The 22,182-nt window shown below is 46.4% G+C and overlaps 5 protein-coding genes and 1 long non-coding RNA gene across 24 annotated transcripts; 3 read left to right on the forward strand and 3 right to left on the reverse strand.

Annotated features, from left to right (window-relative positions):
- Positions 1–26: 26 nt before the first annotated feature.
- LOC136191953 (uncharacterized) lies at positions 27–11,357 on the forward strand. Of its 19 annotated transcripts, none has more exons than XR_010671076.1 (17): positions 27–234; positions 375–445; positions 509–576; positions 636–710; positions 769–871; positions 960–1,016; positions 1,068–1,192; positions 1,255–1,337; positions 1,625–1,741; positions 1,797–1,843; positions 1,897–1,998; positions 2,052–2,794; positions 2,840–3,333; positions 3,399–3,516; positions 3,572–3,779; positions 3,829–4,740; positions 4,795–7,808. It is a non-coding gene; the product is annotated as an uncharacterized lncRNA (long non-coding RNA). The 19 variants fall into 19 exon arrangements; XR_010671055.1 differs by having other exon boundaries at positions 2,840–3,516; positions 4,795–5,274; positions 5,350–7,807; XR_010671058.1 differs by having other exon boundaries at positions 2,840–3,516; positions 3,829–4,573; positions 4,658–4,740; positions 4,795–7,807.
- On the reverse strand, positions 8,019–10,580 carry LOC136191811 (uncharacterized). The gene is made up of 7 exons (XM_065980230.1): positions 9,978–10,580; positions 9,843–9,924; positions 9,739–9,789; positions 9,610–9,685; positions 9,435–9,558; positions 8,393–9,384; positions 8,019–8,345 (listed from the first exon to the last, which is right to left on the reverse strand). Exons 4-7 carry the CDS (start codon positions 9,658–9,660, stop codon positions 8,133–8,135), a joined length of 1,380 nt encoding a protein of 459 aa, XP_065836302.1. The 5' UTR covers positions 9,661–9,685; positions 9,739–9,789; positions 9,843–9,924; positions 9,978–10,580; the 3' UTR covers positions 8,019–8,132.
- LOC136191841 (uncharacterized) lies at positions 11,029–12,514 on the reverse strand. Its single transcript, XM_065980252.1, has 3 exons — positions 12,193–12,514; positions 11,944–12,140; positions 11,029–11,893 (listed from the first exon to the last, which is right to left on the reverse strand). Exons 1-3 carry the CDS (start codon positions 12,473–12,475, stop codon positions 11,072–11,074), a joined length of 1,302 nt encoding a protein of 433 aa, XP_065836324.1. The 5' UTR covers positions 12,476–12,514; the 3' UTR covers positions 11,029–11,071.
- Positions 12,515–12,829: 315 nt separating this feature from the next.
- Positions 12,830–15,402, forward strand: LOC136199064 (proton-coupled zinc antiporter SLC30A9, mitochondrial-like). The gene is made up of 17 exons (XM_065989168.1): positions 12,830–13,010; positions 13,062–13,179; positions 13,235–13,330; positions 13,379–13,470; positions 13,528–13,598; positions 13,658–13,731; positions 13,789–13,891; positions 13,981–14,036; positions 14,088–14,223; positions 14,274–14,313; positions 14,367–14,438; positions 14,493–14,642; positions 14,699–14,759; positions 14,815–14,877; positions 14,933–15,062; positions 15,116–15,229; positions 15,285–15,402. The coding sequence occupies exons 1-17, from the start codon at positions 12,830–12,832 to the stop codon at positions 15,327–15,329; spliced, it is 1,602 nt and encodes a 533-aa protein (XP_065845240.1). The 3' UTR covers positions 15,330–15,402.
- Positions 15,403–15,441: 39 nt separating this feature from the next.
- On the reverse strand, positions 15,442–17,744 carry LOC136189120 (cell division control protein 6 homolog). Its single transcript, XM_065976965.1, has 9 exons — positions 17,540–17,744; positions 17,321–17,490; positions 17,115–17,263; positions 16,954–17,060; positions 16,833–16,895; positions 16,703–16,779; positions 16,543–16,643; positions 15,634–16,009; positions 15,442–15,584 (listed from the first exon to the last, which is right to left on the reverse strand). Exons 1-9 carry the CDS (start codon positions 17,727–17,729, stop codon positions 15,486–15,488), a joined length of 1,332 nt encoding a protein of 443 aa, XP_065833037.1. The 5' UTR covers positions 17,730–17,744; the 3' UTR covers positions 15,442–15,485.
- Positions 17,745–17,951: 207 nt separating this feature from the next.
- On the forward strand, positions 17,952–21,689 carry LOC136199657 (ankyrin-3-like). The gene is made up of 15 exons (XM_065989904.1): positions 17,952–18,039; positions 18,093–18,205; positions 18,267–18,365; positions 18,431–18,529; positions 18,593–18,691; positions 18,743–18,841; positions 18,943–19,041; positions 19,090–19,188; positions 19,243–19,353; positions 19,412–19,510; positions 19,565–19,663; positions 19,723–19,845; positions 19,894–20,010; positions 20,163–20,718; positions 20,791–21,689. Exons 1-15 carry the CDS (start codon positions 18,018–18,020, stop codon positions 21,606–21,608), a joined length of 2,652 nt encoding a protein of 883 aa, XP_065845976.1. The 5' UTR covers positions 17,952–18,017; the 3' UTR covers positions 21,609–21,689.
- Positions 21,690–22,182: the final 493 nt, after the last annotated feature.

Consider the following 22,182-nt stretch of genomic DNA (forward strand, 5'->3'; position numbering starts at 1 on the left):
AATTCTTGACGTTCTTCATTAGCAAAATTATGCGATATGACGAGGGAAACGAAGGGAGAACGACAATGAGATGGGAATCGTCACACGTGACGAATTGCAATTAGGAATTTGAATCGATGACGTCAAAGCGGAGGAGGCTTTCCTATAACGCACGCTATAGTTACGAGCCGATCGCTCTCCTTCGTCAAAACGCGACGAATCATCGCCGTTTCTACAGCACAACAACAAAGAACGGTGAGCAAGCTCCACACATACGCGTATTCGCATCGACTAGACTCAAATGGGGCGAAGAAAGAGCCTTAATTTAATCCTTTGGAATTCCCTTTCTTTCGTTGGAGACGAATCGTTATTTTTGCTTGGAAGTCTCGTTTTAGGTCTTTGCTCGTGTGGGGAAGTCAAGAGGCTCTCGATAGGGAATTGGAAGAAGAGGAAAGGAGACGAAAACGTGATGTTTTTAGGCGATAATCTTATTTATTTATTTATTTATTTATTTATTTATTTATTTCAGAAGTGAGTGCACTTATTGGACATCTGAAAAAATCGGTCAAAGATCAGTCGAAAAAAGTTCATCTCGAGGCACGTACACGAAATCTTCTGTTATAATTCAATATATTATACTCGTTGTTATTTCTTAGGTGTTTGGCCACGAGAAAGAGAGACTTTCATTTTGTTACTGGTTCAGCAAAAATTGTCACATATGCAATACGAAGGTTAATTAATTAATGAATAAAAAAATAATCATCTTTACATTTATTTCTCTTTTTTCAGCAATGCAGCTGTAACAATGTTCAAATTGGCCGCTTGGTTATATAGCGGTTCATCGAGCATGCTTCCTGAAGCCATACACTCATTCATCCATACGCTAAATGAGGTAGAGGACACTTGCTTCGCTCCTAGACTCTTTTGAAGGGCCCTAGATAAAATCATTTATATACATAATACACGTGTTTTCACTCTAGAGTCTCCTTGCTATTGGGAATAGCAAACTCAATAGGAAAACCCGACCCAGATCATCCGTAAGCGCGCGTTTAGAGAATCCAGTTGCCTCTCTATTTCTTCTCCTTTAGCTCTGGATTCTCTCGAGTTGAGTACGTCTAGGCGTTGGTGAGTGGCGTGGGAATCTTCTTCCTTGGAGCCGATGCAATCAATCCACGGACTCTGGCATCGTCCTCATCTCGAATCCCTTCAACTGGTACCCCGACCCCGTAGCACAGGGGAAAATCTCCCTATTTAATTCGACGTGTCGTTTCTTAGGCTCTGGTTCTATTAGGCGGATCAGCTATTGTTGAAATCGAATACGGTTATTTATTCGTCTTTTCTCTGGGGGTCTAAACAAGGTACACTTCTCCGCCCGGCGATCGTGCACGTGAGGGCGAGCGCTCATAGGCGCCGGCCTGCATGACTTTTCGAGAATACGTGTAGAATTGTATTTATTGTAATCGCGTCCATGGGAAATCGTTTTGCACTATTCGTGCGATTTGGTCGCGATCCTTGTGCCGTCGCCGTTCTTTTGGAAGACAGTGCCGCCCGCCCGTCGTTGGGGTAGCGATCGCCGGTCTCTGTCTCTCCCTCGCGACGTATCAACGACATATTGTTTATGACTCGATCGACTCGATTTGTATAGGAAGTAAGGGGGATTTTGTATCCATGGTCTTTGTGAGAGCATTGAGTGGGTTCGAGGCTTACTTGGGTGCGTTGCCGCGTTTCTTATTCGAAGATATACGGATTTTCTCGTTGGAAGGTTGGCTTACACGCGTTGCTACATATTCTCAATTAATTCCTCGACTTTCTATAAGAATAATTGATTCGGCAAAGCTTCGTCGTATAAATAAACGGAAAATTGGTACATAAGACTATTAGCTACTAAATTGTTGTTATATATATTTTTAGTGTTAGGAAAAGCAAAGGCAAACTGCAATAGGGCGTCGTTTTATGAAGAAGAGATGATGATGGCGAGAAAATTACGGCTTTTCTGCTCAAGTAAAGAAAATCAGCGATGTAGAAACGAGATTAGTATTGATTTAATTAATAAATATTGATTTTTGAGTCAGATTGTCGTGTGATCGTGTGAGAATGAGGGAAGAGTGAAGAAGGCGAGAGTATGCTTGGATCTTTCTCCAATAGTTCCACGATCAATCTGCAGAGTCAATAAACGAAAAGTGGTAATGAAATCATTACGTTTCAAATGGCTATTGATTTTTGGATGTAACCTGGGCAAAAAATGACTTTTTCTGACGACGGCGTTCTTCTAACAAAATTTGACAGAATATATGACAATGTAAGACCAGGAAATGGGATAAATAATTGTGAAATATCAATTAGAAAGCGAACATTGGATTTCTTCTCCTAATTTCCATATTGTCATATGGGTTAGGATGGGCGAACATATAGAGATTTGAAGAGTGCGAGAGAAGTCGTTCGCGCTTTGCTCAAAGTGGGAGAGAAGAAATGAAATACATTTCAACACAAATTCAACACAACGTTATTTATCTATTAATTTTTTTTCTTATATAGCGTTTCATCGATTATGCACTCTTATCTCGCGTTGATATTCTAAATGAGGTCGAGAACACGTGGCTCGTCTCCTCGATTCTTCCAATAGAACGAGACAAAGAGAGAAGGGTCTAGGAACGAACTAATGAATCAATAAGTTCGAGAGAAGATGCGAAACGCTTTCGATTTTGACTGGAAGTAAGTTTTCTATGTTAACACGCTGAACTGCGCTGTTTGGAAATAATAGACAATGAAAATGACAAAAGCAGATCTGTTTTGGAATTAATAAATAAATGAATAGGTAATGAAAAATAGTTATGTCTAGCTGATTATTCTTTTCTTACAGAGACGTTGTATTAATTATTTAAAGGCGGGAAATCATTCGTAAGTGTAAAACAAACGATGTAATAGTTTTAAACTAGCTGTCTAATACCCGGCTACGCCGGGTATTTCTGGTGACGTATAAGTTGTAATGTGACAGAGGTCGGAGGAATTCAGTGAAAGATTTCGTGGTATACAATATTCTTTGTTTTGTTGTCGTGAGTTAGGACGTAAAGATTGTGAGGAGAATGGACACGGGAACAGGCGACATAGAATTGTCCGTGGGAAAAGCAGTGAGTTAGGAGTGATAGTCCTACGATGTCTAAAGTTTGACCTTGAGCTTTGTTGATTGTCATGGCAAAGGATAGTCTAATAGGAAATTGCAGTCGTCTAAAGGGTATTGTGGTGTCAGTGGGAATGAGAGGTATGCGAAAAATGAAGACGTGTTGTCCTTGGTGCTGGCCAAGGGCGATAATGGCCTCAATGACATTGTGTCTAAGTTCATGGATGATTAGCTTGGTGCCGTTGCAAAGTTTAGGGGCATCGAGATTACGTAGAAGGATAACGGGAACACCTTTCTTTAGACGTAGTATATGCGGAGGAAAACCAGGGGGGTCAAGGGAATTAAGAAGTTCTGTGGGAAAAAGTACTGCTCCGTCATCGTCAACTGGAGTGTCCATCGAGGGGTATTCTTTAAGTTCGGTTGGTATTTGGTCAAGTAGAGAGTCGTTAATTGTCGCAATTGCATCGTTTGTAGGTGCAAGAATTGCTCGTTTCGATAGCCAGCTTTGGTCGGTGAAATTAGCGGCGAGGTCGGGAAAAACGGCGTTTTCAAGTTGTTCGGGAGAGTAAATAGGATTTCCGTACGGAATTTCGAGAAAGTTGCATTCGTCTGTTGGGATTTCACCGTTTCCTATTCGAAGAAGGAGGTCGGCGTATTGGCCTGCGAGAACGTCATTTTCGAGGTGCACTCTCATATTTGTGCGGAGATGCAAGGTTCTTACGGTTGGCCAGAGTGTTCTAGATGCTTTCAGAGACGCCTGTAATTGGTCAAGACGCGTACCTCTAGGCACGATTGGGAGGGTTTGACGAAAGTCGCCTGCTAAGAGAAGAGTGAGGCCGCCCATCAAAGTGTCGTTTTGCCGAATGTCTCGGAGCGTGCGATCAAGAGCTTCAAGAGCGCGCCTATGGGTCATAGTGCATTCGTCCCAGACAATCAGTTTAGTGCGTTGAAGAAGTCGAGCTTTAACTGTGCCTCTTTCGATGTTGCAGGAGGGGTGGTCTTCCTTGGAGAGGTCTAGTGGTAATTTGAAAGTAGAGTGAGCCGTTTTACCCCCCTGAAGGAGAGTGGCGGCAATTCCGGAAGAGGCCACTGCAAGTGCAATTTGTCCCGAGGCTCGAACTTTTGCGAGAAGAAGATTAAGAAGGTAGGTTTTTCCCGTTCCCCCTGGCGCGTCAAGAAATATGATTCGGCCCGTCAAAGGCTGATCGGTTTCTGTGATATTGGAGCAAATGGCATCGTAGGCTTCGTGTTGGTCGGGGCTAAGAGTCGGGGTCCTGGTCTCAATAATGTGGTTCATTTCGCGAAGGTTATACGACAGTTCTGCTAATATTTCTTGCGGAGTGTTATCTGCTATGCCTTGAGAACTTCGGTCGGGAGATTGTATGCCGTAGTGAGAAAGTGGCTTTCCGCTAGGAAACGATAGGAGCTTGTCTTCAATGTATATTAACGCTTGGTTGAAAAGGATGTCGGAGAAAGGCAAGTCGTTTTGAGATAACAGTTGTCGTCGGCGATGCAGAAAATCCTCTGACATGGGTTCTTTGTGGGCTTCCCACAATGCAGGAGGATCGGCGACAGAGCACATGTGAAGCATGATGGCAAACATGTCACGAAGATTTCGTGGCATTTGGGAAACTGCGGCTTCGGTAAGTGCATTGTGCCAGTGATCGTCGCTTTCCAAGAGTCCTCTGTGCTTGCAGGCTTCTTGGTAGGTAGGATACACCGTTTCATTGAAGGTGCGCAATGCTTCGAAGCTGGTCGGACCTCGGACAGTGTGGAGAAGAAGGCGTAAGTGGTAGCATTCGGTGTCGTTCGGATGAACGGTGTAGACTCGCCCGAGGCAGTCGGATTCATAAATTAGCGGATATCCTTCGACGCACTGTCCTCGTTGCCGGCGGCGCCATGATTTGCTTTGCCACGTGTAGTATTTGGGTACATCCACGTATAGAAGTGTTCGTGCAAAGGCGTCCTTTTGGCAGAGCGCGAAGAATTCTGTGAGAGTGGTTTTGGGAGGTTGCTCTGCTTGATCAGCGGCATTTTCGGCATTAAAGGTCACCCTTTGGCCATTTTCTAAGTGGACGTGCAGCTTTTGGACAGCGGGGTGGTGATGGTGAATGGGAAATGCGCATATTCTCCAGACAGCTTCGTTTGTGCTGATGTACCTGGCTGCTTGGAAACAGGTAATTTCGTCGTTTGTGTCTTGCGGTCGCACGCCAAAGACTGCCATATCTTGTCCTTTATGTACATATTTGCAGATGTATTTGACGCTTTTGACGGAATTGGAGATTTCGACGTTGATGTGGCATTTGAATGTGCGAAGAAGAAAGGGGTTGTAGGGAACAATCCATCGGTTGTCGACGGTGCGTCCCGGACTTAGTTCTGCGGTGTTACCTCCTTGATCGGGAGAACGACGTCTGTAAAGAGGATAACCGTTTTCTCCCGTCTGGGTTTCGGAGGCAAAGTCTCTTGGATACTTTTTTGTGCACCTGCCGTTTTCCATGCACGGGGAAGACATGTTCCGTTCGCCACATGGTCCGTGGACCATGTGCTTTTTTACCAGTTCATAGAGGATGGGGTCGGCTTCGGGATCGGGTAGTTCAGCTGAAATGACTTTGTCAATATCATCGGGTCGAACTTTTTCGTACAGCCAAGTTAGCAAGTGTATATGAGGCAAGCCCCGTTTTTGCCACTCTATGGCATAAGCGTGGCAACGGACTTTGCCGAAGATTTCTTTGTGATCCATCAAGTCCATGAGTTTTTCGACTTTTTGCTTGAATACGCGTGCTGTGATGTCTTGGCGGTCGGCGGGAGATTGGCCTTCAAAAAGTTCATTTTCAATTTCGGAGCATCGAGGATTGCATGTCATGGTAGTGAAGAGGTCAGGAGCTCCAAATTTTCTGACGTAAGTCATCGTATCCTGAAAGCGTTCGTGCATGTATCTAGGAGAACCGGTAAAGGTGGATGGGAGTACGACAGTGCGTCCTATGCTTTCAACATCGTCTGCTCGGTGAACCGTATCACGAAGTCGAGAGTACTTGTCGACGCGTAGGGTATCTTGACTGTAACGAATAAAACTGAGTCTCTCGGACTCGATTTTAGCGTATGCGTCAACAATGAACTGGTGGGAAAGCGGTCCGCTTCGGTGAAGAATGTTGAACTCGTTCTCTCTTTGCATTAGTCGATAAGCGTAGAATTGAAGTGGGCTCATTTTCTTCGACGTCGGGCGCTTTGTTTGAGGATTGGACAAATACGTTTCAAGGTGGTAACCGTCCTCTCCGCGAGGGAACAAAAGAGGATATTGCCAGGAGTCGTATGCTCTGTTTGTTTCTGAGACACGATGGATTTTGTCATCTTTAGCATGAAGTACAATGTCTCTGTGACCCGCGTTCTCATTGATTAGTAACGCGGCAATTTCGGAGCAGCTGGGGGCGTTGTATCTTCGCGGATGTTGACCAGGGGGACGTTTGTCAGCACGAATGACAATCTTATGGCTATCGTTAATAAGCCCCTTTTCGAACGCGGTTTTGAAATCACGTATGTAAGGATTTACAATGTGCAGCATGCTCTGTAACTGCGCTAACAGAGTGCGATCGATGATATGTCGAACGGCGTCGGACTGAACGGCCACTCGTCGGAGAGCCTGTTGCTCATAATTCTCTATGAAGTAAATTTGCAGGAAGCAGGGTTGTTGATGAGAGGGTGGCGTGACTGAACCTACTGAATGATACACCTGTCCTTGTATTTTAAAAGTAGGCATGTATCCGGGATAGCGAACGATGTTTTTCGCTCCAAAAGAAGTCATCTGAAAGCAAGAATTGTACGCGCGAGTATGAGAGCGAAAGCGGATAGATTGGGGATCAGTATTGCACAGAAGGCGTTTCAGAAGAATCGGTGGTTGAGGAAGTGGTTGCAAAATGACTTTTCCGTTAGAACAGCACATGGATGGCGGTTCGCGAAGCCATTTTTTGGCACCGCAGTGCTCGCAAGCGTAGTCCATGCCACCTATGTTTCCGAAGTCAAACGAAAGGGCGGGGTCGTAAGCGAAAGCCGCTTTGGAAAATGAGAAAGTTCGGCGGTTGCGTCGTTGGTGTGAAGAAGCGCTCCCTCTCGCTGACTGGATGCGAGATGCTCGCTCTTGAACACGTCGTCGGGGCAAGGGGCGCGAGAGAGTATCATGGTTTGGGGGAGAGTGAGAGGGAGCTGCCGCCTCAGAAGAAGGCTCCGCGTGTAGAATAGGCGGACAAAGGGGTGCGTGAGAGGAACTTGAAGAGGGTGGAGTGCAACTTGGAGAGGAAAGGGGTGGAGAATATTCGTGTATTGTGGCAGACGTGGACGGTGGAGAGTCCTCCGCAGGCGTTGGAACGATGCTGGAGGCGTGGTGGGAGGCACGGCGCCTTTTAGCGGAGCGCGGTTCTGAAGAATATTTTCGCTTCCGCGGCATGAAGATTTTCTTGACTTCGTGATACTCTCGAAATCGTGATATTGGTAATCGTGACCCAGTAACAGGGCAACAAAACTAAGAGAAACGGGGGAATTATGATCAGAAAAGAAATCAGAAAAAAACGAACTTCGAAATGAGACTATTCGTCGTTGAAGGCGATGTCGCTCGAGAATCGAGTCGATTTGCTTGCTCAGACGACACGAAAGGCGTGCTGAAGAGCGAGTTTGCAGGAGAAGGCGAACGAACGCAGAGAGCCGAGTGTTTCGTAGAGAAAACGTTCCGAATGACGACGGCAGGCTCGAGATCAGCGCAAAACGAACGAATGGAGATGTCGAAAAAAAGGTAAGGCTTTCTTCGATGTGATTCGGTGGATACGATTCTTTTCGGAAGCAGCGTGAAGATATCGGGAGAAGCGATCAAGATGGCGGCGCTATCACGTGACTGACGGGGCATCGTGTTTTAGGCACAAGGCAAAAATTTGATGCACATCTTTAATTTCTCTTGCACGTAAGAGGTCGCGGAAATTACTCATGCAAAAAGCATAAACTACGGTCACGCGCCTCTCGAGCTCAATTACACTATACGGTTATCGAAAAGTCACACGTCGTCGCCTTCGCCTTCGCTAACGTTGAGCGCTTCTTCAAGAGCGGGCAAATAGTTGTCTTCAACGCTGGACGATATCGGCAAAGCAGCCGCAGACAAAGGATTTGCAGGATTCGGAGAAGGATTCGGACGATTCGGTGAAGTCGGCTTAGGATTTTCCAGTGATCGCATCTCGACGTCGGGATTGCGAACAACGTTCAGAACGGTCTAAAAATGCCTTACAGCAATGCATGAAATGAGAAACATCGTCTTACCATTGACTGATTGTTGTATGTCAATGTGAACTGTTTCGCATCGATCAGTTTCACCGGTGTCACGTCGTCTTCGGATTCGGTATTTGCCATCTTCCGCAAAGCGTCGCCTTCTGCGTGAAGACGCAGCCTGAATGAGTTGACGTTTATGCTGAGAATAGCCGAGACGCGGCGCTTGCAAGATGCTAACGATGAGACGGTCGGACAGGCGTTGCATCGACCGATACCTTTCACATCCCTCAATTCCGTCATGTGCCCGTTCAGGCAATCCCCGCAGACATATTGGGACGAAAAATCTGTGACGCTGGCGACCGTTGCTCCCTCGACTGTTGCAGCAGCCGAAACAGGCTTCTTGTAGGAAAAGCGGACTCCCTCGACAGGGGTTTTCGAGCGCTCAATGCGAGCGTTGTGTTTCGGAGTTGTCAACGTGTTTTCTCCGCCGAACTCTTTTACCATGAGACCGCTGAAGTCGTAGCACTGTCCGATTTCGACCGTGTTGACGTGGATCGCCCACAGATTCACAGTGGCTTTTCCCGTGGGGTCCTCGACCGTAATCGTTTGAACGGGTGTTCCAGACATCGTAGCTGTAGGAGATTGGACGTTGACGACGCCGGCGGAAAAAGAGACTTTCGTGTATGGTAGAAGTCCGTCGAGCTCGCTGAGAACAATCTTTTGCGGTCCGGCATCCTTGGCGGCAATCGATAATGATGTCTGGTTCGAAAAGACGCGAGGCGATCTCCAGACGGCGGTTCCATCTGTTATCATGACTTCCATGTCGTCTCCGGAACGTGACGGTTGAACAACGGCGTTCGAAAAGTTGACTGGGCGACCGTTCTGCGCAAGATCGCGAATCTTTTCGGCTTTTTTGGGGCTGAAGCCGACAAACCGCTTTCGACCCGACTCGTCTCCCAAATAACCGTCAAAAAATTTTTTGCCCGGTGAATCTTCGAGACCCGAGAAAACTTCGATTACTCCGTGAACGCTCGCCTTATATCCTAAAAAGGAGAATACATACGTGTATATCGCAATAGACGATGTAGCTTACCACTTTGCTGTGGGAAGATATCAGACAGAGTATCGAATTCTTGCGGGCGCGGCCTCTTTCGCGGCGACGACTTCGTAGGGGAGTGTTGTGCCGACATGACTTGAAAAAATGTCGACGCAGAGATCTAACAAAAATTCTAGATACAGCAACTACGAGTGGCTGTCGTTGGGCTCACCGATACGTTGGCGTAAAAGACAAAAAGAAGAAACAAACTGTTCGTCCTCATCAACTGACGAAAAGAGAAGCAGTAGCTGGCAAAAGAATCAGCTATATACGGCGAACGCAGCAGTAACGATCGACTTACATCAGAAGCGATTCGCAAAACAGCGATAAACAAAAAGAGGCAATGAGAGCTCTATCGATCAAGAGTTCGAACGAAATTGTCGCGAAGCAGCGCCGCAAACTCACCGTCGCTTCGCAAAAGAAAACGAAGAGCAATTCGTGAACGCCGCAAACGCAACGCAGCGGGCGGCGAAACAACAAAGGACGGCTGCGAAAACTGTCGATCAGATCGGTGCGCGCGAGGCAACAAAATCGGCTCACCGCGCGAAGCCAATGAGAGTCGCAAAAGGATGCGAAGAGCAATTCGAAGTAATCGCAAAGGAAACAGAGCGAACAGCGCGAGCAGAGGACCGATTGCGGAAAGTGTCGCGAGAAGGGGGGGTGCGCGAGGCAACTAAATTGGCTCAGCGTGGCAAGCCAATGAGAGACCGAGCAGCAATCATGTGATCGTCATTTGACCAATGGTCTTCCCCGATGACGCGTCCCGGAAGTTGCCCCTGCGGCCCTCGAACCGCAAAACGCGCAAAACGGCGTGAAAACGTCCTCGACAGCGTCCTTTGCGCGAAAAACCGAATGAGAAAATACATCTTCGCAAATGGTAACTGTCTAATCGACGGTCAGTTGCGCGGAAAGGCGAAAGCAAAAGAGGGCGTAAACCGGCTACACCCTCTGCGAGCGAAATCTAATTACGCCACAGATCGCTCGCGAATCTCGCGCAAACGACTATCGCGAGCGAAAGCGAGCGGTCTACGCGCCAAACGCACACGCGAAAAGCGAACGCGAGTTCGACCCAAAAAAAGGCGCGCAGGAGCCGCACCAGCAACTCCCCGATCCGCACTCCGCGACAACCGCGATCCCCCGATCGGGGCGCCGCGACAAAGCGACCGGCGTTACCACTCCGCCGGACCTCGAAAATTGTGCTCGTGCGGCGACGCGGTGCAAAAGCGCTTCGTGCGGTCGAAGTAGCGTTTAGAAATTTGCACTTGTGCTCTTAGTAGTATAGATTCTGTTACATCCGGGTTTTCATAGATAACGCGCGCTTAATTATTCGTTCGGCGGCCAAAGAATCAGCTGAATTTCCATCTCATTTCATCGTGGTTTTGCACTTGATGAGTAAGTTTGCACGCGTTGTAACTGATGTCTGATTATTCACGAAGATTGTCAGATAATCTTTTCGTCTTTTGCGCTGTTTTTTGCGACGTGAAAAATTTGAATTCTTTTTGGCGGAAAGAGAATAAGTCAAAGAACAGTGGCCGAAGCATTGGAGGGATTCTCTGGTCTTCTTCATCACGAAGAACGAAGAATTGGATGGTCACGTGACAAACACGAATTTTAATTGGATCTCAAAAGCACAATTACAATTTCAAACATTCAAGTGAGTTCTTTGCACCCCATCCCCCCACTACAACTAATTGATTGTCTTTTGTTTCACATGCACCATGTCCATCTCGTCTCTCATTCATTGATGGCAATGGAAGCCAATCCCCGGATAATTCATCATACAATTCAACACAATTGCTCGCATTCAATCCTCCTGTTGCGACAAGTTTTCCATTCCATGAGGACAATTGACAATCGTACTTTGTAGTTGGATTGATATCAATCCACTTTTGTTCCTTCATCAAAAAACATTCAACTGAATTCCCCGCCCCGAACCCTCCTCCAACAAACATTTTATCATCAATCACAGCCAATGAACACCAATCCCGTTCATTCTTCATTTTCTTTATTGGTTCCCATTCTCCCTTATTAATATCAAAACAATCAACTCGATCACTCCCCTTCCATCTCTCCCCTCCCACAAGATAAATGTTCCCATTGTGTCCAATTGCTGATCTGTAATTGAGTTGATATTCATGTGGTATTTCAGTTAATAATTCCAAATCTCTCGTTTCACTTTTCCATTCATAAATTCTCTTGCATTGTCCCCTAGTGACCCCGCCCCCCTCCATGACATATCCTTTCCCTTCACATTCAAAGACACTCCCTATGCGAAAACCCAGGTCATGCTTCTCTCCCTTCCACGCTCCCTCCTTCAACTGAAACATTCTATTCCTCCAACCAACATGTATCATTCCATTGATTTCAGCCACACATCCAAATGGCATACAAATATCAATGGGCATGTTTGGTTCGAATTGTTTCCATTTGAGATGACCCCCATTCCATCGTCCAATCTAAAAATATCCAATTCTTAATCGTATTTATATCAACCAAATAAAATAACCTTATTTCTCAATCCAACATTAGTCAATTCCGATTTCGCATTCTTCTTCTCCGATTCGGAAAGCTTTTTCTTATGCTTTTTCTCCAATTCCTCATGCTTTTTCTCCCATTCTGCACGCTTCTTTTCCGATTCGGCTAGCTTTTTCTCCAGATCGTTCTTCCCTTCTTCTCCCGCCGCCGACGATCTTGTCTCTCCTTCTGAGAATTTCACAAAATCGATCACGAAAAGCACGTCATTGAAATCGCTTACCTAGCACTTTGACGACGTGTTCCTGTCCTTCGGTCCTTCGCAGAATCGTCACAAATTGATCGTAAGACGTCGGTCCTTTTCGCGGCAAAATTTCTTTGAGTAGCATGCGCGATTTCTCTTGTCTCGAAGAAATCGAACGAAGACGTTGATGTTCCTCGTCAGTAACGAGTTCTTCGCTGTAGAGACGATCGAAGAGGGAGTCGGGATCGAGTACTTGGACGAGATCGTTGAATAGGGGTCGGACAATTGATTTCCATCGTTTGTCGATCAATGCAGAAGACATTTTGACAAGCTACGAGCGGAGACGCGAGATGACGGCGACGGCGGCTGAGAGAGGAATGAGGGGAATTCGGGGAGGTCGCATAGTTATGTAAAGTGAGCTCGGTTCGGGGAAATCCCCACAAGAGTCCCTGGTAGCAAAAACAAGTGAAATCGCGTCAGATTTCATTTGATTTTTGGTTTGGGACTTGAATGCACATTTTTGATGGTTTTTTATAAGCAAAAAAGGCGATAGGACTGGGGAAAGACAGAGAGAACGACAATGAGATAGATATCGTCTCATGTGACGAATTGCAATTAAGAATTCTAATCGATGACGTCGATTGCGGAGGTGTGGTTCTCGTACGTGACGCACGCTATGGCTTTCTTGGCTTACGAGCCGATTTTGGCTTTTCGCTCGTCCCTGACGCCGCGAAACGTATATCGTTTGGTTTCTCTGCATGATCGAGTCGTTTCGGCACGTTGCAGCGACGCGATCGCGCTCCTGCGTCAAAACGCGACAAACCAGCGCCGTTTCTTCAGCGCAACAACAAAGGACGGTGAGATTTTAAAGCAATCAAACTCCAGACACTCGAATTCGTGTCGACTAGACCTAAGAAGCGGCGATAGCAGCCAGAGAACGAAGCGAAGTGCAAAGACCCACTTCTACAGAGGAAACACGTACATTTCGTCGGCACGGGCTCAGAACGACTATCTTCTAGGAGTCGGGTAGGAAAACGAATAGATGGTCAAGGTGAAATTCACGTTTTTGAGCATTGCGCAGGGACTTGGAAGACTTGAGGAAATATTCGGTTCGGAGTGCGTACGAAGAGGAGGGAATTCTCGACAAGATGTATCGATTATCGGACGTGCAAGCTCGGTTCGTTGGAGACGAATCGTTATTTTTGCTTAGAAGTCTCGTTTTTAGGTCTTTGCTTGTCTGGGGAAGTCAAGAAGCTCTCAATAGGGAATTGGAGAGGCGGAAATTTGATATGGAAGAAGACGAAAGGAGACGAAAGCGTGGGTCTTGACGATTTTAGGTGATAATCTTATTTTTTATTTATCTATTTATTTCAGAATTGAGTGCACTTATTGGACATCTGAAAAAATCGGTCAAAGATCAGTCGAAGAAGGAAGTTCATCTCGAGGCACGTACACGAAATCTTTTCTTGTAATTCAATATATTATACTCGTTGTTATTTCTCAGGTGTTTGGCCACGAGAAAGAGAGACTCTCATTTTTTAGTGGTTCAGCAAAAATTGTCACATATGCAATACTAAGGTTAATTAATTAATTAATAAAAATTAATTATCTTTACATTTATTTCTCTTTTCTCAGCAATGCAGCTGTGACAATGTTCAAATTGGCCGCTTGGTTATATAGCGGTTCATCGAGCATGCTTGCTGAAGCCATACACTCATTCGTCGATATGCTAAATCAGGTACAGGACACTTACTTTGCTCCTAGGCTCTTTTGAAGGGCCCTAGATAAAATCTTTTATATACATAAGTACGCGTGTTTTTACTATAGGGTCTTCTTGCTATTGGAATAGCAAACTCTATACGAAAACCCGACCCAGATCATCCGTAAGCGCGCGTTTAGATAATCCAGTTGCCTCTCTATTTCTTCTCCTTTAGCTATGGGTTCTCTCGAGTTCAGTACGTCTACGCGTTGGTGAGTGGCGTGGGAATCTTTTTCCTTGGAGCCGGTGCATCTCTCTATCACGGCATCCACGGACTCTGGCATCCACCTCATCTCCAATCCCTTCAACTGGTACCCCCCTAGCACAGAGAAATCTCCCTTTTAGACGTGTCGTTTTTTAGGCTCTGGTTGTGTTAGGCGGATCAGCAATTGTTGAAATTGGTACGGTAATATATTCGTCCTCTCTGGAGGTCTAAACACGCTTGCCATGCAAGGTACACTCCTCGCCGCGATTGTGCAAGTGAGAGCGAGCGCTCATAGCGCCGGCATGACTTTTCGAGAATATGGTACAATCGTATTTATCGTAATCGCGTCCATGGGAAATCATTTTGCACTATTAGTGCGATTTGGTCGCGATCCGAGTGCCGTCGCCGTTCTTTTGGAAGACAGTGCCGCCGTCGTTGGGGTAGCGATCGCCGGTCTCTGTCTCTCCCTCGCAACGTATCAAGGACATATTGTTTATGATTCAATCGGCTCGATTTGTATAGGAAGTAAGGGGGATTTTGTATCCTAGTCTTTGTGAGGGCATTAATTAAGTGGGTCCTAGGCTTACTTGGGTGCGTTGCCGCGTTTCTTATTCGAAGAAACATGGATTTTCTCGTTGGAAGGTAGGCCTGCACGCGTTGTTACATAGTCTCAATTAATTCCTCGACTTTCTATAAGAACAATCGATTCCGCAAAGCTTCGTCGTATTATAGAAATCTTAGAAAATGACGTCATGGTCAGGTATAAGGAAAAAAAACGATAGAAAAAGTATTAGTCTCTATCTATTCCGACTCAGGTCTGTTCATGACGTCAAAGCCGTAGATTTGGGTGCTAATACGATACGATTTAAAGCCGAAATTGATTTCGATGGACGCGAAGTGGCAAGAAGTCACGTCAGCAAATTAAATCTAGATTCTATTCTAGCAGTAAGTGTCCGTGTTCATCCCCTCTCGTATACAGCACCCAGATATTTTTATAGGAAGTACAAACGTTTACCACTGTAGCAGAGATGGAGCACTTTCTCCTGAATCACGGTGAACGCGTCATTGACGTTCTCGGATTGGAAGTTGATCGAATCGAACGAAACATAAAGGCAACTAGGAAAAAAAATGAAATTTAATTTTGCAACCGTAATCACGTGTCTACAGAAATCCAATCCGGAATGTCGACACGTCGATTTAGAAATTCTCTGAGCTCATTTTGCTTATTGAAACTGGTTTCTCCCAATGAGAACTGCATTTCGAAAAATTGACCTTTCTGGTGTTTTTCAGGTGTTATTAATTACGTAAGCGAGAAGATGCCACGTCATATATAAAATTTATTCATCATAGATGTCACACACCAATAATTCAAGTCCTAATAATAGCCTTGCTAGCGAGAATCCCATGTAGCAACGTTCTATCTTTAATAGCGTGATTGACAGCCTCTTCGTCGACGGCAAGCCGAATCTAAGAAAAACAATCAATAATATATATTTAATTATATATTATTTTTTACCTTCATTAGTCTAACGTCCTTGCATCGGCTCAGTCTGACGATTCCTCTCACTTGCAACATGTCGCAGACGCTGACAAACTCGCCTTGGCTCACCGGCGTCACGTGACACTCCTTGCATCCCTTCACATATGCCTCGTGCAAGCGACCAATCGTAATCTCCTTCGAGCGTCGCGATCGAACGAGAGCGTAGAGCGTCGACGCGGCGATTTTTTGCTGGAGCGGAAGTCCGTGGTCGTTGGAGAAGGCGACTGGCGCCGCTTGGCAATCGTATACGTTCGAGAGAATGGCGGCCACGTGGGCGACGGTTATGCGACGAATCGAAGAACCGGATGCGAGAGAAACGTTGGGATTGCGTAGTCCAAGTCCAAGAGCACGTCTAAGGAAAAAGGGTACGTATACGTATGTAAGGAAATCTCTAAAATTCATAAATACATACAGCTATATGGCTAAGCTTCTATTTACATAGGCTACTACTGTATTATAGTCTCTAGTGTAGCTAGAAGTCAGGCCTCTATATCAACAGTAAGGAAATCTCATAAATAGATGAATACATACAGATACATTGGTAGGTAAGCTTCTATTCACATAGGCCACTATAGTCTCTAGCTAGAAGTTAGACCTCTATATCAAGAGTAAAGTTCCAGTAAGGAATCTCATAAATAGATAATACATACAGCTACATTGGTAAGCTTCTATTTACATAGGTCACTATAGTCTTTAGCTAGAAGTTAGGCTTCTATATCAACAGTAAAATCCAAGTAAGGAAATCTCCTAAATAGATAAATACATAACGCTACAGTAAGCCTCTAACCAACATCATATATAAATATTTACATAGGCCACTATAAGTACCTAGGCCTCTATATCAATTGTAGAGTGAGTGTCTGTCTGACTGTGTTTTTGTCTTACCTGCATAAGTCAAAAGCCTTTCGTATGTCGCCAGTCAATGCTGCTATTTTTCTCGCGCAGTACTGAACGGCCATTGAATCAATTCTTGCGCTGCTGTAAGACTAAGTACAGTATAATAAATTAATAGTTATAACAATTATTATTATTATTTAGTTCTTACTGATTTGATGTTTCCTTCGAGTATTTTCACTATCTGATCCGTTGTATAGGAGCTGAATTGCAACAGCTCCGGCTTACCTACACGTATAGAAGAAACGTGAAATTTAATAAATATTATTTTCATGTGTTACAGTGAGAACGAGTTTGAAGATGAGGAAGAAGCCGATCAGTGAGATCGAGTGCATTGGCAATGCCTAGAGAATCAAGATAAGATTTGGAAGTCTCCTCTCCATCCAACCCAGTTTTACATACATATCAATATGACTTTTGAATTGGGCAATGAAGACCATCCAAACAATGTATAGAGAACGTCTTGATTCTTACTCTCCATCTGATCCACTTCGTCGACAACAATTAAACTAATAATTTTAAATCAATCAATTAATTAATTAATTACGTAATTAATTACGTACAGTGGTTTAGTCAGTGTAGCTAATTTCTCTTCAATCCATCCAATGACGTCGTCTTTCGACGAAAATCCTCCCAGTTGTTCGGCAATGCGAATAAAAGCGGCTCGAGGCGTTTCTACTCGCATACAATTAACCGCAACTTTCAAGACGACCTATAGATAAAGAACTCAATTACTAAATAAGCGTCACGCCCCCTTTTCCCATGAGACCTTTTCGTCGAATCGTGCGACAATCGCTTCGACGCACGCCGTCTTGCCCGTGCCAGGCGGTCCCGATATGTAGAGACTTCGATTCTCGGCCGACGACTGATTCGCGACGGCCGCGGCGACGAATCGTTCGATCGCGTCCATTTGCGCGTCGCGACACAATATTCGATCGCCTACGAGGACCTAATTCTCAAGGCACGCACGCGAGATCGCAATACATACCGAATATTCCTCCGTTCTCCTTCTTTTCTTCGGCGTCTCGTCTGCGTTCGACTCTGCGTTCGTCGAACGCCGATTTCGATCGCTTCGACGCCGCGATTCGACGCGTTTCGCCGTCGCTTGTCGACTCTGGCGTTCGTCGTTTGCGACATGGAAGCGACAGCTGGCGTTGGCGGTTCGTTCGGCGATCCATCTTCGGCGCAAGGAACCAGCGTGGAAAGCGCGCGAGTCAAAAGCGCGCCCTTGGCGCCCGGATTGCGTGTGCACGTGATGTTGCGCACGTGCTGTGTCTGAGTGTGTGGCGAATGCTTCAAACAGAAAATAAACCTTTCTAACAGGTACTGCAGTCTTATTAGTTGCAGTCAGAATATCACTCCAGGGGTGTCTCTAGATGAAAATTCTGCACGTGGCGAATGCTTGTAGCACACGCGCGTTAGCAGCTGGGCGTCACGTCGCGAATCGCTGCCCTATTCGAATATCGATGGGCCAAGACGTCTCCTCAAGTAAACATCAACCATAAAAAGGAAAAAATCGCCAAGTTTTATATCGCGTGCAGCTGGTCTCGCTCAGGCGCACTTTCTCGAAGCGGCACGCAATGGCGACGTCCAAAAAGCGTCATACGTCTTCAAACGCTGCCCGAAAGGCGTTCTGGCATCGGCGAAAGACAGCGTAAGCGAATTCTCGCCTCGCTCCACCCACTTCCGAGCTCAAACCCCCCAAACGACTCTAGGAAGGAAACGGAGCCCTCGCGATCGCCGCCCGAAACGGAAATCTCCCGCTCGTCGAATACCTCCTCGCGAAACGATTCGACGCGAACGACGCGGGCCAGGTGAGAAAACGAAACGCGTGGAGAGGGGCGTGGACGCGCGTCCCTAAACGCGTTTTCCACCCCAGAACGAATGGACGGCGCTTCACTGGGCGGCAGCCGAAGATCGCGTCGACGTCGCTAAGTTTCTCCTTCAGAAAGGGGCTTCGATGGAAGCGAAGGATAAGGTGAGCGTAGCGGAGTCCCGTGGGAAAACAAGAAGTGGGCGGTGCCCTCCCTTTCTACTGTAGGATGGACTTACTCCCTTTCTACGCGCCGTCTATAGCGGAAAGAATGCCATGGTCGACTTTTTGATGAAGGAGGGATGCAACGTATCGGCAAAGTCTAACGTCGGTTGCGTAATTTTTTTTCTCCACATAAATTTATTATTTGTTTTTCAGCTTGGAAGTGGGCCTCTCGCGTTTGCAAGCGTCAACGGGCATTTTCCGCTCGTCTGTCTCTTTGTGATGAACAAGTTCGACGTGAGAGAAGTCCATCAGGTGAGAGGAAGAGCAAAATCAATATTCATACGTAATAAGAAATTTAGTTAATTAATTAGTCTTCTAATAATAGAGACAATAATAATTATTATTATTATTAGCACCAGTGGACTGCTTTGCACTGTGCAGCTGCAGGCGATCACGTCGAAGTCGTCGAGTTTCTGCTAGACAACGGCGCAGAACCTGAAGCTGTTGACATGGTAAACAAACTTCCTCAACATTGACTTATTCAATTTTGGAATCACTAGCACGGAATGACTCCTCTTCTCACGGCCGTTCACAGACGAAACGTCAACGCGACTCGATACCTCATTCGCTACGGATGCAACGTGTTAGCAAAGACAGCTGTATAGAATAGAAAGCGACTTCCTCAGTCTCCCTACTTGGGTTCTTTGTTTTAGAAAGGAAACGGGATTATAACCGTCGCTGTAGCAGCGGGTTTCATACCCACTCTAAAGCTCTTGTTCACCGAATCCTCCGCTGTGCGAGACGCAGTCAATTGTAAAGACGAAGTATGCAGAATACTTACTGAAGACTAGCTACATACGTATATCATTTTTTTTCTATAAGAATGGTCAAACAGCGTTTCACTATGCATGCAAAATGGGCCAGCTGGAGTCGGCCGGATTGCTCTTGGGCAGCAAGGCTAACATTGACGCTCAAGATCATGTAAGAGTATTTAATAATTATTGAGGATGATATGGATGGCTCTTTTTGTTATAGGCTGGATATACTCCTCTTCATTTGGCTGCTTCTGAAGGGCTCCTACGCGTTGTCGAGTTCTTGTTGATGAATCATTGCAATCGAAACAAACGCACAGAGGTGAGTCATCTGAATCGATCAAGCGACAGAGTTTTATATGTTGGCGTGTTTTTCTCCAGGAGGGTCATTTAGCAATTGACTTGGCTCGATACAAAGGCCATCACCACGTCGTTCGTTTTCTTGTCGAAGAACGAAGAGACGCCGAGACGAGAAATGACCATCAAACGCCTCCAAAGAAACTGGCAAGTGAAATAATTAAATAAATAATTATATTCTCACGTCACGTGTAGCAGCCGCAGCAGCAGAACCACGCAGTCTCTGAGCCTAGGAAGCTGCCCCTAACACGAACGTCTACGTCATATTCAAGTTACGAGAGAAACAGCAGCAGTCCATCTAGATTAATAATCGTACGTCACAATCAAACAGAGTTACAGTAGTGGAATCCCTGGAATGTTCCAAAAAGAGAACCTACTAGTTATGTATGTCTACTCATACACAATCCAGGGACTCCACTGTAATATTGAATACTAATAATTAACAAGTGAACTCTTCGTAACAGGAAAAGGAGACGAAATTGGAACTTCGTCAGCTGAAAGAACGCTGCGACAAGGCCCTTCTCCTTCTTCAAGATCAAGAACGACGACACAATGCGACCGTCGAAGAGCTCCTCCAAACGCACGAGCGCCATCGAACCGAAATGGAAGAAATGGAGCGCGCCATCGAAGGCCTCCAATCTCTCGTCAAAGACCAGCAGTCGCGTCTCCAACAGCAGGAAAACGAGCTCGATCAACTTCGACACACGCGCGAGCATCTGATGAATAGTCTCGAGGCGAAGGAACTCGAATTGGCAGAGCGAAGCGAAGCGTACGACGATCTGCGTCAGGCGACGAGCGTACGAGACCGCGACGACGAAGTCGAGCGGCTTCGCGGCGTCGTGTCGACGCTGGAAGCGGAGAAGACGGAAGCGAATGAGGAAGCGGAGAAATTAGATGCAAAATTGAGAAGCATTTCGAAGAAGAGGCAGGGAAAAGAAGACGAAGACGGAAGTCTTTGTATTCCAGCTGAAGAATTGCAGTTGATGATGGAAACGAAATTAGGAGAGGGCTCGTTTGGAGGTAAAGCAGAGAGAGTTTATATTCACGTCACGTGTTTTCTTCGGAATGTATTTAACTTCGTTCTTTTTTTAGCTGTCTTTCTCGGGTTTTGGCGTGGAAGTCCCGTCGCCGTAAAGATCTTCTCCCAGGCGACGCTAACCGAAGAGAATCGTCGTCTGTACGAACGCGAGCTGTCCATCACCTCGCGAATACGTCATCCGAACGTCGTCACCTTATGCGGAATAGCAAAAGAAGCCGGGCGAGCCGTGGGCATCGTAAGCGAGCAAATGGAGGCTTCTCTAGCGACGATCATAGTCGCAGCGCGACGCAGTCGTCGCTATCTAACGTTTCGCGAGCGCGCCGACCTCGCGATTGGCTATCTCGGCGGAATCGCTTACCTGCACGCCATCCGGCCCAACCCCGTGTCTCACGGCGACATTCGCCCGTCGAAAATTCTCGTCACTCCCGTTCTGACGGCGAAAATTAGCGGCGATTTCGGCGGCGCTTCGATCGCCGGCGAATCGCTTTCGTTCGAATCGGAACGCGTTCCGTATTTAGCCCCCGAACGCTTTCCGGACGACGATGACGACGATAAGCGCGTTCCGCGAAAGTCGCTCGCGTCGGACGTCTACAGCGCAGGCGTGACGACGATAGAAATGTGGACGGGGCATCGAGCCGAGCGTCGATCGCGAATTCAGCAGCTCGAAGGCGTTCAAGACTCGACGTTACGCGGACTCTGCCTGGCTATGATCGATCGCAATTCGACGGGGAGGCCGGACGCGATGGAGGCTCTGTCGATCGTTCAGCTTCTCAAGGGAAATAGTACGTACGAAAAATGTCCGCCGAAGCGTATGGTCATGGGCGTACTGCACAGCGATGTCGTTTTACTCACAGATAAACCGTTTAACTGATTATTTTAACACGGGGAGATCCTATTATTTTTTACACGATAAAGAATCGATTACTTGAGGTCCGTTTGCTTTGTCCTTCGTCATCACCTAAAAAAAGGAAAAGATAGAATGTGCTCATTTTGCCCGTGTACGTACCTTTTATCGATGCGTTCATATTAGCGCTATCCAGGCTACACCACGCGGAGGTTCGAACGCTTTCGTAGCCCAAAAAGAGGAGCGAGCCTTGGCGTCATCGGCTCAACCACAATGGTGCGGCCTAGGATCGGAGACGGCTCTCCCACACCGCCTCCCCGACCCGTTGCACCCCGTCCTTCGGTTGAGAGGATCAATTGATCTTCAGGAACCGGGACTACGTTGATTGAGGGAGAAAAGCCATAAGACGACTTGGTAACAGTCAGCCAACGTGCTCTATTGATTGATTTTTTTGTTCGGTTCTGGGAGGTCAGGTCATCTTTCGGGTATAGATCACATAAGCCGAGTGAGGAACTGCCACGAGACACTGGGCCCCCCACACGTTTCTTTGGCAGGAAAGTGAGCAGACCTTTGCCCGACGCTCACTCGGTATTAACGCGAG

The sequence above is a fragment of the Oscarella lobularis genome, chromosome 1 (genome assembly GCF_947507565.1).
Source record: "Oscarella lobularis chromosome 1, ooOscLobu1.1, whole genome shotgun sequence".
Classification (NCBI taxonomy): domain Eukaryota; kingdom Metazoa; phylum Porifera; class Homoscleromorpha; order Homosclerophorida; family Oscarellidae; genus Oscarella; species Oscarella lobularis.